The sequence below is a fragment of the Natator depressus genome, chromosome 21 (genome assembly GCF_965152275.1).
Source record: "Natator depressus isolate rNatDep1 chromosome 21, rNatDep2.hap1, whole genome shotgun sequence".
Taxonomy (NCBI): Eukaryota; Metazoa; Chordata; order Testudines; family Cheloniidae; genus Natator; species Natator depressus.
In genome coordinates, this window is record NC_134254.1 from 9,675,232 (window position 1) to 9,694,173 (window position 18,942).

Here is an 18,942-nt window from a genome sequence, read left to right on the forward strand (position 1 = left end):
TTATATTCCAAATGATTTGTTTTATAATGATATGGTAAAAATGAGAAAGGCAGCAATTTTTCAGAACTAGCGTGCTGTGACACTTCTGTATTTTTATGTCTGATTTTGTAAACAAGTAGTTTTTAAATGAAGTGAAACTTGAGGGTACGCAAGACAAATCAGACTCTCGAAAGGGATACTGCAGTCTGGAAAGGTTCAGAGCCACTGTTTTAGGTGCTACCTCAATACAAATAGCTAGTAGCTAAAAGCCTGTACAGTGGCTGTGACAGATACGGCAACTTCCTGCAATAACTTGGGGAGATCATATTGTATTAAGTGTATGAGCAGTTTATGTATCATGGTGGGCCACAGCTGCCCCACCAAGTGAAAACAGTAGGAGATGATTCCGGCAAATCACTGAGATTATAACACCCCAGAGAGGTACTGCCTCCTAGGGACGCTCATATATTCTGGTTCAAATGGGGTTCTCCAGGGACCACCAGGTAAAGAAAGGACTTAAACCGAGGGCTTCATTCTGGTCCCTGATCTAAAGACTGATATGAACTTCTAACCACAGGGAAAACCCATTTGTGGGGCTTGAAGGACCGACACCAACCACCAGGGCCCTTGGTTGGATTTGGGGCTGATCTCTGGTAGGCTTTTAGCATGCATGTAGCTTCTTTACTTGTTTTGAAATGCTTTCTCTGTAATGCTTCCACCTTGACAACAAATGTGTTTGCTCAGAAGGAGCTGTGTGGTACCTTGTAACTGCAGGCAATACACTGGTCCCAGCCCTTGGAGGGAAAGGAACGCACGGGTGCTGGCCTTTTTCGGCAGACTGGCTTGCTGGGGATATCACAGTGTAGAAGATAGGGACCATTGCAGCCTTAAAACCTCGGGTCCAGAGGGAGTGAGACACAGGTCTCTGCCCAAGAGGGGTAATGGCTGGGAGCCAGAAACCTTTAAGTTGAAGCCCTTGAGAGGGACCACAGAAGTTCGCCTGCAATGGTGACAATGCCATGGGTGTAGTCCATAAAGTCACGTGTGTGTGTTTGAAAAAAAGAAAAGCAAAGCTGAAAATGGCTGAAACTTAAAGATTGGATGGCAACAGACTGCAAACACCAGCGATGATTGAACCTGGTGACGTTCTGTACAAGAAGAGCTCTTGGCCGTGCATGTAGCCGCTTCCCTCCCTTCACACTGACTCAGACATTCTAGGCTCCAGAATGATGTTTAGGGTTATTGTGTGTGCTGACTCTGTGGGTGTGTTGATCGGTATGTGTGGGTTGGGTTGTTCTGGGAGAGTTGTGTGGATTTGTGCAGGGGGTAGCTGAGGGATGTGTGCTGCAGGGAGGGGGTATGAGTGTTTGGGGGGCTGTCTGCTGGTTGTGGTGTGGTGTGGGTGGTTGTGTTGACTTGTGTCTGGAGGTGTTGTGCTGGGAGATTTGTGCTCATTTGGGCAGGTGGCAGCTGGGTGCACAGGTATGGCATTAGGGCCAAGTAATCCCCATCAGTGCAGTCTCCCTCATACAACCAATTAAATTGTTGCGTGCAAATTAGCTGTAGAGTAAGGGTGACCAGTTGTTACCTTTGTACAATGGTCTCTAGATCTCTTGGCATGTTGTAGATTCATGCATGACTGTAGCTGTGTGCTGCACGGGTGTAATTCAAAAGGTCAAAATGGCTATGAACTTAAAAACTGGGTGGTAACGGACCGTGGAGACCAGGGATGATTGAACGTGGGGATATTCTAAGCAAAAAGGGCTCTCAGCCATGCTTGTAGCTGCTTCCCGCGCTTCTCACTGACCCAACAGACGTTTGAGGCTTCAGCTTGACACACAGAGCAACATTCCTAGAATCATATACAGATAAAGGAAATAAATGGGGGGCAAAACGAGAATAATAAGTCACTTCGGGGGAGATTTCCACCCCAATAGGGGCTAGATCTTCACCCAGAAGCTCCCTTTTGTTACACTAAATTGCTAGATATTTTTGGTTCCTAAATGAGCACTGAGCTCTTTTGAAAATTCTAGCCATATGGGCTGGTGGGGGGGAGGGAAGTAAATTAATAAAATCTAGCCTAGCCCTTCTGGTGACACAGCGATGTCACTAGGGATTTCGCTATTCATTTTACATGGACAGCGCTCGGATGTGGAGGAGCAGCAGCATGAAGAGTGACAGATAATAATAACTGATTCCTGTATATTATTATTGTTTATTACAGTCACACCAAGGAACCCCAGTCATGGCCCAGGACCCCATTGTGCTAGGTGCTGTACAGACACAGAACAAAAAGACGGTCCCTGCCCTTACAATCTAAGCAATAGAATAGTCGTTATTGATAGATTATCTGCATCCCTTCCCTCCCCCATGGAACTCTAGAACTCCTGGGAGTTTCTGAACTGTTGCGGGGGGGGGGGGGTGAGTTTCAATTTGAATCCTTGGTTCTAAACTGTTGACAAACCTCAGCCCAGCTGTCCGGGTGACCTCACCAGATCCCCTCCTGTGGCGGCCGAGAGAGATGGATCCTCTGACCATTCCCCCTGTTTCCAGCAGGCCCTCGGTGCTCCAGCTTGTTAGGAACCTCTTTGGGCTCAGGCAGAGCGCACAGGAGGGCCCAGAAACCAGAGCAGACGCACAAGAGCGGAGTAACGTTTGGGACCGAGAAGAAAACAGCTCCCTGGTGCCTGCTGGGGCTGAGTCTGAGACCGGCCAGCCAGCGGGCAAAGAGCTAACTGGCGACCACCCAACCGATGGGCCCCATGGAGATGCAACAAGCGACTGCATAGGGGAGATCCATGGCGAGCTGAAGGATATCAGTCTTGGGGGCACCCCTTCCAGCCGTGGCAGGAGATCCCCTCCTACGCTGGACCACAGTGGCATGGAGATGGGAGACTCCGGTGACTGGGCCTTGTCAGACCTCTCCGAGAGCGGGAGCTGCATTGGCGCCAGGGTGGACGAGGAGGAGAAGCAGAGCATGGGAAATGGAGCAACAGGGGAGGCATGCGGGCAGCGCTCTGGGACAGGAGATGCGGGAGGAGCATCTGCTGAGAGATGGCCCTTGGGGAGGTAAGGCATTGATGACACAGATGGCTGATGGGACGTAGGGAGTAGGGGTGGGGCGGCAAATCACATAGGAGCGAATGAAAGACTCGGAAGCACTATGGGTAAAGTGTAACTCCAGTGGCGTGAGTGGACCGAATCCAACCCCTTCTGTTTGTGATTAGTCATAAGAATATTCAGGGTCGGGGGAGGCAACTTTGCCGTGCTATTTCCTGAGCACTAGTGCAGTGTAATAGCGTTGTCTTCACATGTTGTTGATTTAACTTTTCAGTGAGTTCACTTTCTATTTCCTGGTTTCAAAGGTTTGAGTGCAGCTGACCTTAACATGCTGGAAAGGCACAAGGCAGCTCCAAGCAATTTTATTTCTGCATTAACAAGTTTGTCGTCCGTGGCTCAGCCTAGCTAATGGCAGATCTGAGTTTTAGGCCTGATTTTTTTTCCTCTTAAAACGGCCCATTAACACTGGTGCTGCTCTGCCAGTGTGCACTGGCTGCTGGTGTTTGACCACTCTGCTGTCCAGACCTGCTCTGAGCAGCTATGCTAGCAACTCCACTGTTACTATCACCATGGCAAGGGGGAGAGATGTTAAGATAAATATCAGTCTGGACACAGCCTTATAGAAGACGCACTCATTGCTCAGTTACAATCCTATGTTTCTCTTGTGTGGCTGTCCTTAATCCAGTTCAGGGGCTGGAAACAAGGAGGAGAACTTGTATCAACTGATCAGCCAGCTCTTCATGGGCCACCCCAACCTGCTCCTTGGGCCACAGAAGAGTTGTGAGAGATTCTGCTCTAGGCCTATGAGCTTCCCAGCAATTCCACCCCGGAGGAAGCTACGATTCAAACAGGCATCTCCTCTCACTAGTAACATGATACATCTGCAAATGGGTGTGGCTGGAGTGTGTGTGAGGGCGGGGGCGGGGGGGAAGAGAGAGGTATCAAGAATGCCAGGAAATGGGTTTGAAAGTGTTAAGTGTGAAGCGGGGAGAGGTACTAAGACCACTGGGAGATGGTGTTGACAGCTGAAGGTAATTAAGATCATCAGATCTTTGAGATCCCATCTCTTATGTATCGACTGTGAATTGTGCTGGAGCTCAGCAGCGTCCAAGGTCGCTGCATGATTCAGGAACTTGGTGCTAATGCTGCTTGGACTAATCTTCATTGCAAGACTGAGCTATCTCTTTTAACCGCCTCAGATCAGAGATCCCACGCACCCTGGCCCTGATTCTCCATTGCCCTGGCTTTGCAGAGTCCTGTACGCCAGTGCAAGGAGGGTGGCAGATGCTCCCAGATCAGAATGGCAGTGTTTTATACCCACTGTGGACTGGTGTAAATGGTGGGGTGCAGGACTGTGGAGAATAAGGGTCCCTGATTGTCACAATGCACAGGTGACCTTAGAGCTGATGTGGAAAAATGTTGCCCTGCAAAAAGGAGCCTGCACAACAACTGAGAACTAAGACCCAGGTCTACACTAGAAAAGGTTTGCTGGTGTAGCTACACTGACGAATGCTCCTAGTGTAGACGCAGTTCATACTAGTAAAGGATTAGGGCTTTTGCCAGTATAGAAAAGACACCAAAAAAATCACACCCCTACCCACCATTTCCCCTCCTATGCTGGACCCCAGTGGCTTGGAGACGGGAGACTCCAGTGGTTTTGTCAACACTTCTGTGAGCCAGTGGGAACCAGCAAAAATTTCTAATGTAGACCTGGCCGAACTCATCAGTGGAGCTGTAAAACCATCAGAAATGGACTTCTTTCTTTGCTTTTTTATTATTGTTGCAAGGAATGAATTATCTCCCAGTGGCCAGTGGAGTTGTTTCCTTTTAGACCATTTGCTCTAACCATACCTACAGCAAAAGTAATATTTTTAGCTTCCTTATTTAACCAGTATCCCTTTCTGGAGCAATTCGCCCACATTTCCGCTGACCTTTCTTTTCCTTCCATCTTGTTGTGACAGTTCAAAGTGGAGAGCTTTCAAATCAATGCCAAATGACTGGGGTGGGGGGTGGAGGGGGAATTCCATATAAATAAGTCATCTTGCTATTACTGAATGTTTCATGAGCGCCCACCATTTCTCTGGCTGCTCCCTTCTTGTACAGCAGCTCAGCTCGATTGGCCTTCCGCCTCCCCTGCAGAACTCTGGGGCAGTTCTGAATTCTGGAGGCAGCCATATTTCAATGGGAATCCCTGGTTCCAAACTGTTGAGAAACCCCAGCCCAGCTGTCCGGGTGACCTCACCAGATCCCCTCCTGTGGCAGCCGAGAGAGATGGATCCTCTGACCATTCCCCCTGTTTCCAGCAGGCCCTCGGTGCTCCAGCTTGTTAGGAACCTCTTTGGGCTCAGGCAGAGCACACAGGAGGGCCCAGAAACCAGAGCAGACGCACAAGAGAGAGGGGACGTCGGGGACCGAGAAGAAGACAGCTCCCTGGTGCCCGCTGGGGCTGAGTCAGAGACCAGCCAGCCAGCGGGCAAAGAGCTAACTGGCGACCACCCGACCGATGAGCCCCGTGGAGATGCAACAGGCGACCGCATGGGGGAGATCCTTGGAGAACTGAAGAATAGCAGTCTTGGGGGCACCCCTTCCAGCCGTGGCAGGAGATCCCCTCCTACGCTGGACCACAGTGGCATGGAGATGGGAGATGCCGGTGTTTTTGTCAACACTGCTGTGGGCAAAGATAAAACAGCCCAGGATCCGTGCAACAGAATCTCTGGCAGGGAAGCAGAGAGGGTGGGAGAAGCTTCTGGTGACACAGGAACATGGGGAAAGTAAGTTTGGTTGTTAGCGACACAAGGCCGGATCCTGGCCTCACTGAGATAGGTGGCCAAACTCCCAGTCCCCCTCCCACACAGATCTGGGGGACCATTAAATGGGACAAGCATTCAGCCTTTAGATAGTGGAGAGGGTTGTGGGTTGTCTCAGAGTAAATATGAATTTGTTGTGGGCCCATATAGACAACGGGAAGCCTGTCAGATCCTGGGCAATGGTCTTTTTGTAGGGGGCCACTAGTTTGGGTTTTACTGAAGATCACTAAGCAAGCAGCATCTTATTTGCTCTTTACTATTGCATTTAAGTGAGCCTCTTCGTCTCTGTTGTCAGGCCCTGTCACCCACAGCAATAGGCTGTCAGCGCCAGCACAGAGTAGCTGGGCTATACATCCTGGGATGTACAGTCACTGGGCCCCACTCCTGACCTTGTAAGTGAAAGGGCCAGGTTCTGCTTTCAGCTATGCCAGTGTAAATGTGGAGGAAATCCAGTGTAAATGTGGAGGAACTCCAGTGGAAATCTGAACTAACGCCACTGAGGTCCATGGAGTTGCTTTGCACTTAACCTGGTGTACATGAGCGATCAGCATTGTGGCCCCTTCCAGTCCTTGGCCTCTTTAGGTCAAGTCCTTCAACAAGTGGGACAATCAGTGCCAGTTGTGCTGGTGTTTTAAATGTGATTCCGCCTCTTCGCTTTGAACTGGGCGAAGGCCTTGTTCTCGTGGTTGGAGTGAGTGAGCGAGCGTGTGGTCACTTGAGTGCCATCCTGTTCATGAGCACCCAGCCATGCGTAACTGTGTTCTGGGTTCAGGGCTGGGATCTCACAGGTTCCGCGTACTGACAACGAAGGAGTCAGACCGACTGCAGGACCCCTGGCACTGACCGCCCAGGACTTCTGTGCCAAGGAAGAGAGAGAGCACCTCCTGAAAGGTGAGGAATGGTAGAGAGGCTGTAGATAAAGGGAATCCCTCCTGATCCATTTGGGAATTACGTCTCTTGAGAATTGTCAGGTATTCTGGTAGGTAGACGAGGTTTCCAAATACTTCGGTCTAGTCCTTCACATCCATACTGATCCCTGAAACTTGAGAACTCAATTACTGTAGGCACTCTGTGCTGCATTGGGAAAGTCTCTGGGCTCGGTCCAATGGACATGGAGAGCAGGTCTCAGCAGTGGGGAGGAGAAGCCACTGTGGATGGGTCAGAAGCAGAGTAGAAGCCCTTTCCATAGCCATGAAGAGTCCAGCTGAGAAATGCACTTTGATCCAAGTGCATTTATGTTCCTTATCACCACAGTATGTGACCACCCTTTATAACCCATTTTAGTTCATTTTATATGCTGTCATCTGTTTAAATACCAGGGGCTGAGCTCTCTACTGGCCTAACACCATTCACTTCACTGGAGATATGCCAACAAAGGGGTTGGCGCTTGATCATATACTGTATCTGGGACATGTATTACCCTTCCATATGGGATGTACGATGAGACTGCTCAGAGGATTCACTGCTTTATTTGTGGGGTTTTGTAAACAGAGGATCTAAATGGAGGATCTCCGAAGGCAGAGCTGTCTCCATGGAACAAACTCATCAACATGTACAAGCAGAGACGGAAGCTTCCTGTTCCTAAGGTTGGTTATATAATACAGAGCAGTGGGCTAAACTAGCGGTGAGGTACTTTCGCTTTTACTTTACAAGCAGGGATAAGCGCTCACCCGTTCGGAAAAGGGACTGTAAAAAGGACAGCCTGGGGCTCTCCTTTATTCCCTCGTGCTGGTCCCAGATATCGTTTGCTCTGCTTCCAAATCAAATCAGTGATTTTTGCATTATATTTTTGCGACTGCTAATGCTGTAAACCCAACTGGGATCAGAAAATCCTGCTGGGTCCTCTCTGCCTCTTTCATCCTTGCCCCTAATCATAGAATCATAGAATATCAGGGTTGGAAGGGACCCCAGAAGGTCATCTAGTCCAACCCCCTGCTCGAAGCAGGACCAATTCCCAGTTAAATCATCCCAGCCAGGGCTTTGTCAAGCCTGACCTTAAAAACCTCTAAGGAAGGAGATTCTACCACCTCCCTAGGTAACGCATTCCAGTGTTTCACCACCCTCTTAGTGAAAAAGTTTTTCCTAATATCCAATCTAAACCTCCCCCATTGCAACTTGAGACCATTACTCCTCGTTCTGTCATCTGCTACCATTGAGAACAGTCTAGAGCCATCCTCTTTGGAACCCCCTTTCAGGTAGTTGAAAGCAGCTATCAAATCCCCCCTCATTCTTCTCTTCTGCAGACTAAACAATACCAGCTCCCTCAGCCTCTCCTCATAAGTCATGTGCTCTAGACCCCTAATCATTTTTGTTGCCCTTCGCTGGACTCTCTCCAATTTATCCACATCCTTCTTGTAGTGTGGGGCCCAAAACTGGACACAGTACTCCAGATGAGGCCTCACCAGTGTCGAATAGAGGGGAACGATCACGTCCCTCGATCTGCTCGCTATGCCCCTACTTATACATCCCAAAATGCCATTGGCCTTCTTGGCAACAAGGGCACACTGCTGACTCATATCCAGCTTCTCGTCCACTGTCACCCCTAGGTCTTTTTCCGCAGAACTGCTGCCTAGCCATTCGGTCCCTAGTCTGTAGCGGTGCATTGGATTCTTCTGTCCTAAGTGTAGGACCCTGCACTTATCCTTATTGAACCTCATCAGATTTCTTTTGGCCCAATCCTCCAATTTGTCTAGGTCCTTCTGTATCCGATCCCTCCCCTCCAGCGTATCTACCACTCCTCCCAGTTTAGTATCATCCGCAAATTTGCTGAGAGTGCAATCCACACCATCCTCCAGATCATTTATGAAGATATTGAACAAAACCGGCCCCAGGACTGACCCCTGGGGCACTCCACTTGACACCGGCTGCCAACTAGACATGGAGCCATTGATCACTACCCGTTGAGCCCGACAATCTAGCCAGCTTTCTACCCACCTTATAGTGCATTCATCCAGCCCATACTTCCTTATCTTGCTGACAAGAATACTGTGGGAGACCGTGTCAAAAGCTTTGCTAAAGTCAAGAAACAATACATCCACTGCTTTCCCTTCATCCACAGAACCAGTAATCTCATCATAAAAGGCGATTAGATTAGTCAGGCATGACCTTCCCTTGGTGAATCCATGCTGACTGTTCCTGATCACTTTCCTCTCATGTAAGTGCTTCAGGATTGATTCTTTGAGGACCTGCTCCATGATTTTTCCAGGGACTGAGGTGAGGCTGACTGGCCTGTAGTTCCCAGGATCCTCCTTCTTCCCTTTTTTAAAGATTGGCACTACATTAGCCTTTTTCCAGTCATCCGGGACTTCCCCCGTTCGCCACGAGTTTTCAAAGATAATGGCCAATGGCTCTGCAATCACAGCCGCCAATTCCTTCAGCACTCTCGGATGCAACTCGTCCGGCCCCATGGACTTGTGCACGTCCAGCTTTTCTAAATAGTCCCTAACCACCTCTATCTCCACAGAGGGCTGGCCATCTCTTCCCCATTTTGTGATGCCCAGCGCAGCAGTCTGGGAGCTGACCTTGTTGGTGAAAACAGAGGCAAAAAAAGCATTGAGTACATTAGCTTTTTCCACATCCTCTGTCACTAGGTTGCCTCCCTCATTCAGTAAGGGGCCCACACTTTCCTTGGCTTTCTTCTTGTTGCCAACATACCTGAAGAAACCCTTTTTGTTACTCTTGACATCTCTTGCTAGCTGCAGCTCCAGGTGCGATTTGGCCCTCCTGATATCTTTCCTACATGCCCGAGCAATATTTTTATACTCTTCCCTGGTCATATGTCCAACCTTCCACTTCTTGTAAGCTTCTTTTTTATGTTTAAGATCCGCTAGGATTTCACCATTAAGCCAAGCTGGTCGCCTGCCATGTTTACTATTCTTTCGACTCATCGGGATGGTTTGTCCCTGTAACCTCAACAGGGATTCCTTGAAATACAGCCAGCTCTCCTGGACTCCCTTCCCCTTCATGTTAGTCCCCCAGGGGATCCTGGCCATCTGTTCCCTGAGGGAGTCGAAGTCTGCTTTCCTGAAGTCCAGGGTCCGTATCCTGCTGCTTACCTTTCTTCCCTGCGTCAGGATCCTGAACTCAACCAACTCATGGTCACTGCCTCCCAGATTCCCATCCACTTTTGCTTCCCCCACTAATTCTACCTGGTTTGTGAGCAGCAGGTCAAGAAAAGCGCCCCCCCTAGTTGGCTCCCCTAGCACTTGCGCCAGGAAATTGTCCCCTACGCTTTCCAAAAACTTCCTGGATTGTCTATGCACCGCTGTATTGCTCTCCCAGCAGATATCAGGAAAATTAAAGTCACCCATGAGAATCAGGGCATGCGATCTAGTAGCTTCCGTGAGTTGCCGGAAGAAAGCCTCATCCACCTCATCCCCCTGGTCCGGTGGTCTATAGCAGACTCCCACCACTACATCACTCTTGTTGCACACACTTCTAAACTTAATCCAGAGACACTCAGGTTTTTCCACAGTTTTGTACCGGAGCTCTGAGCAGTCATACTGCTCCCTTACATACAGTGCTACTCCCCCACCTTTTCTGCCCTGCCTGTCCTTCCTGAACAGTTTATAACCATCCATGACTGTACTCCAGTCATGTGAGTTATCCCACCAAGTCTCTGTTATTCCAATCACGTCATAGTTCCACGTCATAGAATCGAGATTCTGCAGTCAGGGCCTAGCAAGATTTCTAGATTATGCCCTTGAAGTTCTTGCTAGAGATGCCCTAAAGCCTCTGCCGGGTTAGGTAACTGCAAGCTGAGTAGTCCTGACAACACAGCTGGCCTCCCTGATTGCAATACGGAGGTGCCTTGGAGGCACTTAGAGCTGTGAAGGATGAAAAAATGAATGCTAAAACCTAAGTAGTGCAGTGTAGTGGTTAGAGCAGGGAACTGGTATTCAGGGCCTTTGGCTTCTATGCCCAGATCTGCTACTGACCCTCTGTGACCATAGTCAGTTAACTTCTCGAGGCATCTGTAAGATAAGGATACATATCACCTGACAGAGGTGTGCTGTGAGGCTTAATTCGCCTATCGAGTCCTTTGGATGAAAGGAGGTATGTCCACAAAAGTCATTTTGCCTTCACTGACAATCCCATTGAAAAGGCACCTGCAATTTCCTAATTAACATTCCAGCCAGTGCAAGAGGAGACACAATGACTCAATCTGACCCTTCTCCGAGGCCTTCAGTTCAAAGGGTGGCCAAATTCATAGCACTGGATGCTGTACGGTTCCCACCGTCCGGCATTACCTCTGTTAAATGTCATAGCAGGGCAGTCTGAGTGACACCAAAAAGGGTTCTGAGATGGAGGCGAGTGGTTCGGTCTCACACAGATAGACTATAAATGGGTCCAACCGAGCCCCATTTCTCTACTGCAAGGAGTGCTACATTTGACCCTCCAGGCCCCACTCTTACTCAGACACTCAAATATGCACTTCTCTGTCTGGCTAGATTTCTAGGTGCTATCTGTCTTCAGCACTTATACGGCCCCTTTATCATAGTATCTGGGCACCTCGCAGCACCTCTGAAAGGCAGAGCAATGCTACTACCCCCTTTTTATAGATGGGGAACTGAGGCACAGAGAGACTAAGTGACTTGGCCAAGGTCATAGAGGAAGTCTGTAGCAGAGCAGGGACTTAAACCCAGGTTTTCTCAGTCCTGGGCCAGTCCTCTAGACACTGGGCCATCCTTTCTTTGCTGCTGCCTTCCTCGATACTGTCTGCAGTACAATATGTTTGGTCAGCCAAGAGACTTTGTCACTTTAAAGCTGACCCAGGAACTGGTAGAGCTACAGGAAGTGAACTCAGGGTAGCTGAGGAGTTAGCAACTCAATAAAGCAGTTGTGTATGAGTGTTTCTCCGCCTAGGTGCGGAAATGTCATAGCATTTGGGTGCAAGACAATGAAGAAGTCAGGCCCCATCTCTGCTGCAATGTGGGTTGTATTAAGACACCATCTTCAGGAAATGATCTGTTGGCCAGTGACACACAGCATGGACAGGGGCAAGGTTTTTAAAATGGTGCAGGGAAACTGTCCTAGATCAAAGGATTTTTGTTAGATTTCCCCTGCCCACGTCAGCCAGCAGAACCACCTTACGGGATCTGAAGCTGTTTGACAAACTGGGGGAGGTAGGAATGTCCAGTGGTGAGAACAGGGGACTGGGAGTCAGAAGACTTGGCTTCTGTTCTGAGCTCTGTCACTGACGCTGTATGTGACCCTGGGCAAGTTGTTCCCCCGCTCCCCCGTCTGTGCCTCAGTTTCCCCATCTGTAACAGGGATAATAACATATTCTACACGATAAAATCTGTTGAGATCCTTTGATAGAAATCTCGATATAGAAGGACAATGTGTTTGAAGGTCAGCTTCTGAAAATAGTTTCCCGACTTGATTCAAACTGCAGTGTCGAGAGTGCCTTGATGCAAGTCCCTTTTCTCTATTCTCACCTGTCCTCAACCTCCATTTTCCTGCACTTCCATCTCCAGGAACACCCAGTGCAGCTGGAAATGGAAGAGGGAGCCACTCTGAATCTAACTGTTTATGAATTTGCAACACCCGAGCCTCATCTCATCTCTTCAGAATCCTCTGGTACTGCCCTGATCTATAGGTGAGATCCACCACGCTCTTCGACAAAGAAAGGAAGCATAAACACAACCCCAATCAGACACAGTCCAAATTCTGTCTAGTTTCACAAAGCCGAACTGTATTTAAGAATTTTTTCAGGACAAGCGATGCAGTTACCAGTGCAGTTGAGAGAATGTGTTGAACTGGAAGCCGAAGCATGGTCATACTCTCTCTGACCACTAGGTGGCACCGTGGGACTTAAAAAACCAAACCCAGAGATGGGCTGAAAATGTCTTCAGTACAGCTGAGTGGTGTGCCTTTGAACAGGGTCTCTTAGAGAGGAGGAAATTGATCTCCAAACGCACATGGGCCAAATCATCTATTTCCCAAAATAGACTGAATAAATATTTCCCCATGTACATTAGTGAATAAGCTATCTTGGTGTTCAAATACACTGAATACAAGACAGTATAATAGAAAACATTGTGATGCTGTCCTGGCTAGCTGCTTGGAATTTATTGGCAACAACAGGGCTAAAGGAAAATCACAAACTGAGAGCAGCAGGGATCCTGACCCACATTTGAGCAGTTCCCATTCCATCCAATAGAGGGCAGCAGTTTACACACACACACACACACAGACACACTCACAGGCACATACTTGTCTCTATAGGAAGCAACCTAGAGGTAAATAGCTCCTGTATCACTGAGCTATGCTAAAACCACTGATCTCATACCGTGGGCAGCACATTAACCGTGAGCTTGTACTTTGGGGCTGGAAATGCCTCTTTGTTCTGTGTCTGTACAGCACCTAGCACAATGGGGCCCTGGTTCACGATTGGGACTCTAGGTGCTACCGCAGTACAAATAATAAATAAAAATAATTAAGATGTTATTGCAAAAAAGCCAGTGCTTTACCAGGCTGCACATATATAATTCCCCTTTAATATCAGCCTTGGTCAGACCATAGGTATTTCTGTCCTGTGCAGGGTGCTTCTTGATAAGGATTCATTTCAGACAATGGATGAGGCAGAATATACTCTAGCTCACTCTCCTATAACTGCATCTGCAGGAGGAAAGGACGGTTTGTGTTAGTCAAGTCACATGCTCTGACTTGATACACAGGGCATTGATACAGTTAGTAAGAAGGTGCCATTTTTTAAAGTCACTGATGACAAGTGCTTTAAGAGGAGTCCGGGTGTACTTCATTCCCAGATCTCCGGCTCTGAAATGAACTGGTCGCTCTCAGACATCCAGAATGTATAAACCATGACCTCATGCACATCCTGGCATTCTAAGCAGAGGCCAAGAAATAAGTGGGTCAGAGAGAGCGAAATCCCTTTTTGTCCATTGTGGGGATCTCAAAGCTGAAGTTATAATTGCTGTGCTGTATCTAGGCTCTGGATGAAGAGAGGAAATCAGTCTCCAGGCCCAGCACTTTTCACTTACACTAAATTTGCCTAATCAGTTAAAAACACAACAGACCCAGGCCTCCCTCCTATAATAGCTGCGGTACGGTGTGCTACATTAGTCAAGGGATCTCTTTGCCCACGTCCAGAGAATCCAGCCGAAGCCAGGCTGTGCTTTTCAGGCATTTGGAGAGCATCACTGTTACCTGGTTAGAACAAAAGAATTTATAAATATGTTTTGTGATATTCTGTTGTACAAACAAGGGAACAAAGAGGGGGTGTCTGCTGCCACGTGGATCTATTGTGTGGCAGCTAAAGCCATGTATGTTCCAAGTGTCCAAGTCCTATAGAAGTTCTTTGTACAGCCACACAACAACTGGGGATGGAAAAGGCCTGCTGGATCATTTATCCATCTCCTTTCCCCTCACCTCCCAATGCAAGATTGTTTGCTATAGCCCATTCCCCAGGGCTTTTGTGTGTCTGTTTTGAAATGTGCCAGGTATGGGTCTCCCACCCCTTCCCTTGGGGGTTGAATCTAACATCTAATGGAGCTTCCTTTAAATCAAGCTAAATCATGAACGGCTACATCTTTGTGGGCTGAGAAGGGTGAAGTATGGGAACCATGTAAACCTGCTGCCTAGACTCCTGCAGACACACAGAGTTCTCGTCTCCTCCACATGGGCAGCCACTGGGGAGAGGTCCTACAGGCCCGTAATGTGGGAATCTCTTTGTTGGGCTAACGACCCATTAGCTCCTGAGGGCTCTTGCTGATGCAGGAGAGGTAGTTAGTTCAATTGCTCTCAGGCTGTGGGACAGTCTGACCTTACTGTTTAATAGGTGTATTGTCTGTTAAGTGTTGTTTTATCTATGACCATTATCAGAGAGCTGGCGCATGCTCAGACACTGACTAGGGAGCTTGTTTCTGGGTCTGCTAGCTGGCAGCAAGATTAGAAAGTCTGAAGGTGTAGAATGGGCTTGGGACTTACCCACTTTTCAATGGAGGAGAAACATACTGGTGCACAGACTGTGGGCCCAGTTCTGTTCTGAGTCACAGCAGTGCACATCCAGAGTCACTCGCTGGGCTGCAGGGGAGAGATTCTGGTTCTCACTGCTCAGGATCAGAATTTGGCTCTGTGCCACTTCTATTCAGCGCGTTCAATAGCTGTCACATTTATTGCTGGAGGCAGCATGTTCTAATGACTGTGACAGGGGATGGAGTCAGGACTCCTGGGTTCTAGTCCCAGCTCTGCCACTGAGTCGCTTTCTTTTAACCTCGTCCGTAAACTGGGGATAATATTTAGTTTGCAGAGGATTTGTGAGGCTTCATCCACTAAGTGTTTGGACGATGCTAGATTAGTGCAAAGTATTATTCCTAGTTTCTTGAGCACGTGTGGGGTAAATTCCAGTGATTGTCTCTCCTGATGAACTTATTTCTCCAATCCAGGTTTCCCAATGACAGAGCTGGGGAAACTGTTGGCCACTTTGGGAGAGCCCAGGGAGACCTGAGGACCAATGGACTGGAAGCTCCTGAAGCAGACTGAGGTCAGTCAGGAACAGAAGAGCAGTCTGGACTGGGCCACCGAGTTACAGCCCCCAGGAGCGCTGTGAGATTGGGCACTGGTGCCCTGCACGTTCCCTTTTCTTACGGGGCTGCTGTTTGTCGATCCAAGTTACACTCTGGTGGTAAACGGCTCCTCTGTACGGGGTGTTTTGAGTGTTCAAAATGCCAGCCCCACGCCTAGATCTCCTAGGCTGGGTCTGCACTGCAGATTGCTGGCAGCGGGGTGTAAGTTATGTGTGGCTCCAGGCCACGGTGAACAGTAGGCTGCTTCCGCACGGTGGGGTGTCACTATGTGCCTCAGTGAAAGGCTCTAGCAGAGGCGAGACAGTGGGAAAAGGCTCCTTTCCCCTCTTCCTCCCCGCTGCCAGAGCCTTTCCCCACTGCTGGAGCCTTTTCCTGCGGGGGGGGAGACTCCGGCAGAAGGGAGGCAGCGGGTCGCTGCGCTGCTAAAGATAGCGGTGTAGATGGGGGAGGCGCTGCTTGGCTTGCAGAGGGCCGCGTAGAGTACGTACCGTCTTTACTCACCTAAGCCGTACCTCACCGTCTACACCGCTGTTGAGAGCCATGCCGGGGAGCTGCTGGGGTGTGTACTCTACATGCTGCCATAAACTGTGTGCAGGGTAGACACATCCATAGAGTTTAGGGGTGGAAGAGACCATTAGATCATCTAGTCTGACCTCTTCAGGCCATTGTATTGCACCGGTTCCCCGGGGAAGCCCCAAAACTTGGGTTAAACTGAAGCATTTCAGTCCTCAGCAGACTACATTGTTGCATGCCACAGGGCAGAGGAGAGGCGAGAGCGAAGGCGGGGGATTGATTAGGTGGGATATGCCCAGATGGCCTGTGCTCTTCTGGTTACATCAGCTGACGAGGCGGCAGGACTCCTGGGTTCTATTCCTGCCTCTGCTGCTGTTGACTGTGTGACCAAGGCTGAGTCCCGATGGCCAAGGCTTTTGAAAGAAGGGGACCTCAAGTTAGGCTCTAAGTCTATATTTAGCCACCCAAGTAGGTGAGCTGATTTTCAATGGTGCTGAACGCCCAGCAGCTCCCACTGAAGCTCCCATAGGAGCTCAGCACTTTGAAAATCAGGCCACTTATTTAGGTGACTAAACGTTGGACTCAGGAACCTAAGTTTAGGCCTCAACCACCCGTGCCTCAGTTTCCCCATTTCTCCAATGGAATCTATAACAGTTGTTCTTCTCAGGCGTGTTGCTGGAGTTAGTGCAGTGTTTATAAAATGCTTAGAGATCCTGGGAGGAAGTTCAGCATGCTATAAAATGATTGGTGAAAGAAACCGCCAGTCCCCAGGAGGAGGAAGAGTGGTGACTTTTCAAACATCAGTCTTAAAAAAATGGTACTGTGCTTGTGGTTCCATATCACTCCCATAGCCCGAGTCCAGCGCTGGTGCGAGGCCGGAGCCTGTAGGGATCAGCAAGCTCCCTTACAAAACGCGGACAAATGGAAGCAGGGACAAAGCTACTTCCTCCCTACCCCATGTGGGAAAAGCCCATCTGGAATGCAGCAAAGCATAGCGCAGCCCTCCGCGAAGCAGCTGGGCTCCTGTGCCCACTCCCCGGCCCTGTGCGGGTGGGTGGGTGTGGAATTCTTTGGAGGATTTTGTTTCTCGCTCGATCAAAGTGCAATTGTTTGTCTTTTCTCTGGTAGCTGCGTGTGGGGGGTTGGGGGGAGGGGAAGCGCCCAATTATCATTTTAAAAACCTCGTGCGGAGGCGGCTGCTTTGCCTTGTCTCATCCAGAACGTGGCATGTAGGGGTTTTTTCCCCGCACACGAGCCTGGACACGGCTGGCTCTCTGTGTGATGGGCGGGCAGCGGCAGTTTGTATCAGAGCTTGTGATGGCACCTGGGGACTTACTGCTAAGGATGATTATAGCTTCTTCTGCCCCTCCCCTGCCCCAGCCAATCAATGCTCTTCCTCCCCTCCTCCGAACTGTGTTCCCGGAGTGCGGGTGTGATCCTGACCCTGTGCACAGCCGCAGCGCCTGTCCTCTGAGGCTCTCGGAGGGCTCTACACGCAGTAATTAAGCCAGCGAGGTGGATAGGTGTGATCTTCGTTTGCAGATGGTAAACTGAGGCACAGAGGTGAAGGGCTGGATTTCCAGGGGCCCGGAAGCCAACAGGGACCCGCCGGTGTTGGCATCTCTGAAACTGAGGCCATATAGCGACTACGGCAACAAACTGAGTCAGTGGGACTAGAACCCAGAGTCCTTCCGCACCCATTCTCACCGTCAAGGGCGGAGCCAGGGGCAAGCGCAGGAGGGGACGAGCGTGAGCACCAGACCAGCCAGAGGGAGAGGAACCCTTGGGCCTCGTCAGTACTAGTAAATGTAGGGCCCATTTGTCAGCAGTGGTGCTAGCATTGGGACAAGCCAGTGAAGTCCAGGCTCCGCGCCCTTTTCTGGCCCCGGCCTCAGGGCCCCGTGCTGGGAATGCCTGAGCCCAGTCTACACTGACACTCGTGCCCCTGCTCGTAACAGCTTCTGATGTGAAATGGCAACGAATGGAAAGGGAAGTGAAGAGCCATGGGGAAGGGGAACAACTCTTCAGCTGGGGGCTGGAGCGAGCCGGAGCCAGTGAGGTTCGGGGAGCTGGTGCACATGGCTGGACATGCAGAGGAGAAGGCTCTTGCACCTGTAATGCAACGATTGTGGGAGGGGAGCGTGGAGGCCATTGGCGGGTGAGCAGAAGGGGAAGGGGAGAGACTACAGATTCATAGACTTCCAGGCCAGAAGGGACCAGTATGAACATCTCGGCTGACCTCCGAGAACCTACTTCAGTAGAGACTGACCATCCCTCTTCCATACACATGAGACTGGCCCTCGGAGCAGGATTCACTTCTCAGTTCCCTTGTGTGCCAGGAGCTGGTGGGATTGGGCAGCAGGCAGTGATATTGGTCAGACAGCTCTGCATTCGCCAGTGTGATTTAGTAACACGCTTTCTCTCTGCCCTGGCCAGAGCCTGCTCCTAGAAGAGATGGGACAGTGGCCCCAAGAACAAGTTTATGTTTTGATCACGGTGAGTCTGCAAGCCCCCTTCATCTAGCAGATGAAGATGAAGAAAGAAGATTGAGACCGGTTCTTTGGTCCCCACCAAGCTGGTGTCTGGGACAAAGCCTGTTAGCTGCAAGCTTGTTCCTGTTCCCTCTTTCAGTGTCTATGCCTCCCCCCTTTGAATGTTTATCCCCTTGCCTAGGCTGGCATCCACTGTATTTTTAGAGTAAGTGTTTTACATTGATTGATTGTTCTCAGTTCCCCCTAAGATCACAGACTCCTCCCCCCTTATTAAATGGAGTTCTGTGTTGAATTAATTTCCTTCTTGGTTTTGGGTTTTTTGTTGTTGTTGTTGCTGCTGGTTCTTTGTATACTCCGTGTTCAAAAAATCATTTAGAAAATTGCAGGGAGCATAAAGATGGACAAATCTCTCCTGCCTTCCCCCACTCGTGGCCGAGTTTAGAGAGGAGAATGATCTATTGTTAGGTTACCTAGTCCACTTCCTCACCAAAGCAGGACTGACTAGGGATACAGAGCATCTTCCATTCATTTGGGGAAGGG

General features: G+C 49.5%; 1 protein-coding gene across 1 annotated transcript; it reads left to right on the forward strand.

The window, feature by feature from the left end:
* Positions 1 to 2,500: 2,500 nt before the first annotated feature.
* LOC141975815 (uncharacterized) lies at positions 2,501 to 18,640 on the forward strand. The gene is made up of 7 exons (XM_074936478.1): positions 2,501 to 3,048; positions 5,343 to 5,810; positions 6,619 to 6,737; positions 7,338 to 7,432; positions 12,326 to 12,447; positions 15,257 to 15,354; positions 18,347 to 18,640. The coding sequence occupies exons 1-6, from the start codon at positions 2,501 to 2,503 to the stop codon at positions 15,351 to 15,353; spliced, it is 1,449 nt and encodes a 482-aa protein (XP_074792579.1). The 3' UTR covers position 15,354; positions 18,347 to 18,640.
* Positions 18,641 to 18,942: the final 302 nt, after the last annotated feature.